The 6,970-nt window shown below is 45.3% G+C and overlaps 1 protein-coding gene across 1 annotated transcript in view; it reads right to left on the minus strand.

Annotated features, from left to right (window-relative positions):
* The window catches only part of Hydin (HYDIN axonemal central pair apparatus protein), a 342,846-nt gene that overhangs the window by 38,435 nt on the left and 297,441 nt on the right, over nucleotides 1-6,970 (minus strand). The window contains exons 58-62 of the mRNA XM_028768759.1: nucleotides 6,597-6,832; nucleotides 4,310-4,461; nucleotides 4,008-4,197; nucleotides 1,738-1,840; nucleotides 1,246-1,533 (exon numbers count right to left, since the gene is read on the minus strand). Of these exons, the coding sequence (XP_028624592.1) occupies nucleotides 1,246-1,533; nucleotides 1,738-1,840; nucleotides 4,008-4,197; nucleotides 4,310-4,461; nucleotides 6,597-6,832 (969 nt within the window). The remainder of the gene's footprint in view (nucleotides 1-1,245; nucleotides 1,534-1,737; nucleotides 1,841-4,007; nucleotides 4,198-4,309; nucleotides 4,462-6,596; nucleotides 6,833-6,970) is intronic.

Raw genomic sequence — 6,970 nt, forward strand, 5'->3', positions numbered from 1 at the left:
CCACCCATCCACCCATCCATCCATCCATCCATCCATCCATCCATCCATCCATCCATCCATCCGTCTTCCCACTCACCCATATATCAGTTCTCTCTGTACACTGACCTTGGCTCTTATATTTGTTCAAGAGAAAATTAAGATTCTGATGTCATTTGTTTAGTGAGACAATACAATGAAATGTTAGACTGCCAGATAAAATATAGGATTCTCAATTAAATTTGAATTATAGACAGACAATGAGTAATTTCTCTTTGATAAATATCCCCCGCATAATACTTTGTGGACACACATATACTAAAAGTTATTGTTTATCTGGAACTTGATTTTCCTTGGAATACCTGTATTCATGTTTGCTAAACCTGGAAACCCTCTAATAGATATGGAAGCTCTAAACTTGGATTACTGCCACCCCCTATTTGACCCCTGATAAGAATGATGCCGTTGCATAGCTTCAGACAGGAGTGAAACAGTAACTACAGAAAGAGTGTTGATTTCAGCCCCTGATTATATATTCTGGGACTATAATTAAGTTCCTGTGGAAATTTTGAAGATGAACTTACAATTCCCTTTAAAGCAATCAGTCATATGGCGACAGTACTTAACCGGTGCTTTTTGGTAATAATTATGTAAAATGTTTCCTTCCCAGGGTATGGTCCCTAAATGGAAGGAAGGTTCAGTAGTGGAGATACTGCAGAGAGCCATGATGTAAGCTTTGATATTCATGTGACCGTCCAGGGATCTGGTGAAAATGTGGGTTATGATCCTGCAGGTCAGGGTGGGTCTGAAATTCTCATTTCTGACAGGAACTTAGGAGATGCTGCTACTGTAGGCTGCTGGCCTGCTCATCAAGCAGCTAGGCTGTGAGGCTGAGGGCACAAGCTCATCCCTCTCCAGGGAGATGAGCCCGCCATTTCACTTAGAGAGCCTAGGATGCATGATCCAGGTGGAACCCTCAATGCCGATACAAGCTAGCTACAAGACAGAGGCAGAGAGACTGCAGGGAAGCATGCGTTTCCATCAAACTGTACGTTCCCTAAAAATGGCAAAGGCTTTCTTATTAATCAGCAGGTCTAGGGCTCAGTGTAGCGCTTGGCACTTGCACTTGGCACTAAGTAAGAGTTCGCTGCATGAACGCACACATAAATGAGGTGTACAAAGAGTGATTGAGACTTGTGTAGGCAGAGCTCAAGATCTGATCAAGAGGGTGACCGGAGTCAACAGCTGTCAAGACTGCACTTCTCCCACCTGTCACCAAGTCCTCCATGGTGCTCTCCTCGGCGATCTCTATGACCTCAGACATATCTGAGCATTCCTGGCTGGGGGAACTGATCAGACCATGGATGTTGTCCAAGGTGATGTCATCCTTGTAGCTTTCGCCGATCAGGTGGATCATGGTCTCCTCATACTGGTTGTTGATCACTGATAAGTGGATGGTGCCTGTCATTCTCCCAATCTTATTGGAGTGGAAAAAGACATCGAACTCAGCTGTGTCTCCAGGAGAAACCACTAGGGAGGCCGTGTGGGCTTTTTTGACTGTAAAGTGAAGATGAAAGTTATGATTTAGAAAAATGCATCTCTGGAAAGACCGTGGTTAGAAGGAAAGCAGCCCCTTTGCGGGGGAACCCTTGGCTACCAGTGTCGTGACTGAGTACCAACTGTGGTTTGGCCCTGAGAAGTCCCTGGTAAAGCAGCTTCTGGGTTCCTCTGCCCTACTGAGCGCCTGCCCTCTCCGCTCACCTTTCTCATTTGGTTTGTTTTCCTCTATGATGTAGATGTAGGAGGTAGTGGGCCTCCCTTTTAGAGAGAAGACTCCTAGTTGGTCCCGCAGGTCCACATGCAGCTGGAAAGAAGAAAGTAGGGTTGAGGGTTGAGTGTTAAGCGTACAGGTTGCTCAAGAATTTGAGTCTGGGTTGCGATATTGAGCTGTATTTTAGGTGGCAAGAATCTTCAAAGTCATTACACGTAGCTTTCGCCTTTTATTTTCTCCATTTTTGCCTGGATACATGTGAATGGTACGTGTGTGTTCTCATGTGTGTGGGGGCACATGTATGTAGAGTGTGCATGCATGTGGAGGCCTGACATTGACAGGGTACCTTCCTCAATAGTTCTCTTTCTACATAAGCAGGGTTTCTTGCTGAACCTGGAGCTCACTGATTCAGACTTGTCTAGCTGGTCTCTAATAGAGACTGGGGATCCCCAGTCTCTGCCTGTTGAGTGCTGGGATTGCAGGTGACTGCCACCTCCTGTCCTGCTTTTATGTGGGCTCTGGGGGTTTGTACTTTGTACTTCATGTGTGTGTATTAAGCCCTTTACCCATTGAACCATATCTCTAGCTCATGGTCTTGAGAGACTTAAGAGATATATGTAGCAAGCATTAGACTTGGATAGAAAAATGAACCCTCAGTTAGGCCATTCTTAGTAATCTGAGTTAGGAACCAGAAGCCCAAAGGTGATGGGTGACCTTCTGGATTACACAGTTAGACAGTGTCAAAGGGGATTGTCACTGTTTCTGTTACACAGAGAGGCAGTGGAAAGGTATAATCTAGACTAATGGAATGGAAATGAATACCCATAGTTCTATGAAGCATTGCATAACTACGGTTTCCAGGAAGCCAGCATTTCCTAGGTGCTGTGCATGTGCTAGAGTCATGGTAAATATCCTAGTGAGATGATAGGAAAAACAACTCTGACTGACTCTGGAAAGCAGGCAGAGAGAGCTAAAGCCAGACATTAGATTTTAGATGTGAGAAATCTGACATTTTTAGAAGGTACTGATGCTGACTATAAAGAATAAAAAACAAAGAGAAGGAAGATACAGAGCCACTGTACTGCAACCAGAGATTACAGATTTAGAAATAACCATAATGGGAAACTAAGTGGAGGGGTACCAAGATGGCTCAGTGGGTTAAGACACTTGGTGTTCAGCCTAGCAACCCAAGTTCAAACCCAGGGACCAACAGGGTGGAAGGAGAGAACTGAATCCCATGGTTAGCCTCTGACCTCCACAATCTCATGTAGACACATACACACAAAATAATAAATAATGTCAAAAAGATAAACTATATAGAGGAACTTATAATATTTTAGGAATACTGAGATAAAAGTCCAAATGATGGACAGGAATCCTAAATGTTACCCAGGGTGGACAGTTATTCTGAAACCAGGAATTTTTCCCCAGAGAACTCACAGGCTTTAATTTTGATTCCAATGAGATTAAAACCTTTTTGGGGATGTATTTTACTGTATGTAAGTGGGTGTTTACCTGCAGGTATGTCTGAACACCATATGTGTGCTTAATGCCTGCTGAGTTCAGAAGGGATGTTAGATTCCCTGGAACTGGAGCTACAGATGGTTTTAAGCCACCATGTGGGTTCTGGGAACCAAACCCAGGCCTTCTGCAAGAACAGCCAGAGCTCTTAACCACTGAGCCATCTCTGCAGCTCCTTCCAAAGAGATTTTTAAAGGAACTTGAAAAAAATGATTCTCAAGCTCATATATGAGCTGATTATACAAAAATTCTTAAGGAAAGTTCAAACAAACCAGGTAGTAAGTGGCAGGACCTCACTGAACTATACAAGTGGTTTTTAATATGTGGGTTATGATCCACCTCAGGGTCTAATGACCCTTTCACAGGGGTTGGCTAAGACTGTGGGAAAACACAGATATTTACATTATGATTCACAACAGTAGTAAAATTACAGTTATGAAGTGGCAACAGAAATAATGTTATGGCTGGGGGGGGGTCACCACAACATGACTGTATTAAGGGGTTTTCAGCATTAGAAGGGTTGAGGCCCACTGCTGTGGACACATTTATAAATGTCACCATAATGAAAACTATGCAGGATAGTGCCAGCGTAATGTTCTGTGTCACCGTGGGCCTAAAATGGAGAGAAGCAAGGAAGGACTGTGGTCTGAAACCTCAGAAACTGTGAGGCAGAAATCAGGCAGCATGGTCTGACCAGTATGTCACCCAGGTAACCCTGTATGTCACCCTCAGCTGTTACCTGGGCGGGGATGGTGCCATTGTTCTTAAGGATGAGAGGTAGTTTCTCTGAGTGACCAAGCAGAAGCCTCTTAAACAGGAGCAAGGGGTTTCCGTGTTGGTTATATAGAGTTGGCCGGATGACAGTCACTCGAGGGAGGGTCCCCTCACCAATAATATCAAACACAAGACCGCGGCTCCTCGCCAGGTTGCTGCAGGGGGACAGGAAGAGCAAGCAAGGTGGCTGAAACTGATCAGGCCGGGACACTTTTCCACACAGCATGTACACTGTCATTCTGCCACAGGAGGAGGAGTAGGTGGTACCTGGGCAGGCCATCCAAAGTGGCCTCGAAGATGCACTGGTAGGTCTGCATGGCCTGTGGTGTGAACAGCACTGTGGCGAAGGCGTGTGAGCGGCTCCCAATGCACATCTTGCTGGGTTCCACGTCAAAGATGTCAGTGATGCGGTGGGCCGCCTGTGAAGGGGGATGGGGTTGGGTGCTCTGTATTTCTGCTGGGGCTGACTGTGGATCCTTCTGCCCTGCTGTGAACTCTCCCTTCTCTAAGATTATGCTAGACAAGCTCAATTACCTGCAGAGTCATGGGCCCTGGATAGAGTGGCCCAGAGTCTGGGGATTTATCCCTAGGCAACATCTGGCTACACGTGGCTAGACCATGGATTCTGACTCAAATAGACAAACCAAGCCAGTCAGCCAAATGTTCTCACCAAATGCCACCTTAGATTGCACCTAGTCAACTAAATTAGTGCAATTAACGTGGAGCTGAGCTGGAAGCTGACTCAGGTGCTGGTGCTCTCATGTGTTTTGACCTGGGTCGGAGGTTCCTGACTCACTACTGGGATCCTTGTGTTATCAAAGGAGCTTCTGTTCCTTGTAACTCCAAGCACCACGTCTAGAATACCTTCCCTTAGCACTCGACTTGTTACTATCCGGTGAGTGGTTTTGAACTGCATAGACTCCCAGCATAGCTTTGAAAGAGCTTTTTCTTTCTTACAGTACTGAGCAGAACACAATGCAGGCTACCCTGTTCTCATTCTTTAGCCAAAGGTCACTAAGGTTTCACTGCTTTTCCCTTCAAGTCTCTAACTGGAGAGGAGAAGGTTGGATGTCCCCAAGTCTACTGTCATAAAACTTTTCTCTTTAGAAGCTAGGCTTTGGGCTGGAGAGATGATGGCTCAGCTCTTAAGAGCACTGACTGTTCTTCCAGAGGTCTTGAGTTCAATTCCCAGCATCTACATGGTGATTCATGACCACCTATAAAGGGATCTAATGCCCTCTTCTGGCATGCAGGTGTAATGCAGCAGAGCACTGTTACATAAATAAATAGATAAAATAAACAACAACAACAACAAAATAAAAAACAAGCCACAACAAGCCAGGGTCCCCCACCTTTTGGACTTTTTAATATAGAATGAGAAGCAAGCAGCTTCTCGGTTTCTTCAACATGGTTAGAGAGTGATGACTGGATGTCACCAGTGCTTGACGATAGTGACGGGGGATAATGGTCTCCTAACTCTCTCAGACGACCGTCTTCAAGGAATGCACACAGCTGTAGGCTGAGGCCAACCCTGGAGACCTCCTCCACTCTCACCAGCCAAGAACAGTGTGACATCTGGGGCATGAGAACCACAGGGGCACAGATTGCTCATTGTTCTGGTAAGTACTGCTTGAAGCATATACCGGAAATTCGGGGTAGCAGCTACCTGTTGATTCAGTCCTCTGTGCTATCTTTGAATGTTTTCCTCTTCTATGAGGAAAATGGCCATACTATAGTTCTGACCCAGAGAGAGGGGGCAGTTTTAAGCTTGACAGACCTCTGAAACGGGAACTCATTAATTTAATATGAACCAGGTTTGGCTTTAACCCTAGCTGTATATTCTTAGGATGTGGAATAGGGGGAAAAAATTAAGCTGAGCCTCAGTTTCCCTAACTGTAAAATAGAGACAATGACCTAGTCTTAAAGAGTCTCGAACTTGAAACAAAACAATAAATGGAAGATCACTAAGCACAATGCATATTGCAGAGGAAGGTCTCATCAGCACACGTTCTCTACTCCCCTTTATACCTGTTGTCTGGCACCTTCCACATCTCCCTGACCAGAAGAGTGGGAGGTTGGAGGCTAATCTGCCTGTAGCTGGTGCCCATCATTGGCTTCTCTTCCAGTGCTTGTATTTATCAGTTACACAGTGAGTTCAGACGAATTTGGACAGACAAGTGAGTTGCCTATTAGGATGTACCAGTTTAGTACAAAGGTATGCACAGGATACACACACATATGCAGACACAAGAGACACAGACACAGACAGAAAGACAGAAAGACAGAAAGACAGAAAGACAGAAAGACAGACAGACAGACAGACAGACACACACACACACACACACACACACACACACACACACACACACAAATACACACAGACAGTCAGTCCTTGGCCTAAGGGACATGGCCTTGTGACTTCACAGAACTTCTAACAGGGCCTGAGAGCTTCATGGTTTCCACCTAGGTGTCAGAGTCTATCGCAGGAACTTCCCAGAGCTCCTTCCCTGGCTTTATACTAACAATAGAGGGCTGGGGCAACAGAACCTCCTACCTTGTTGGAGATGGGCTTGACGATAATGTTGACGTCACAGGAGATCTTTCCCACGTTGCTGATCTTGAACCGAGCCTTGGCCTGATGACCCACCAGGACGTTGCAGAAGATGAACTTGTTCTCATCTTCCACGAACAGCCCCCCACTCTGTATGGTCTGTTGTATGTGGTACAGGTTGGGGCTGGTACAGATCTGATGTTCCTCAAATATCAAGATGTTGTTGTCGGTCACAAAGGCTAGGCAATGAAGGGATGAATGTGAGACTGCCTGGCTGCCAGGATTCTGGCTTCCTGTCATGCCAATTTAGATTAAAAACCTTAAAATATTCTATCTATCTATCTATCTATCTATCTATCTATCTATCTATCTATCTA

Source organism: Grammomys surdaster, unplaced genomic scaffold, assembly GCF_004785775.1.
Source record: "Grammomys surdaster isolate TR1022 unplaced genomic scaffold, NIH_TR_1.0 187, whole genome shotgun sequence".
In the NCBI taxonomy this organism is placed as follows: Eukaryota; Metazoa; Chordata; class Mammalia; order Rodentia; family Muridae; genus Grammomys; species Grammomys surdaster.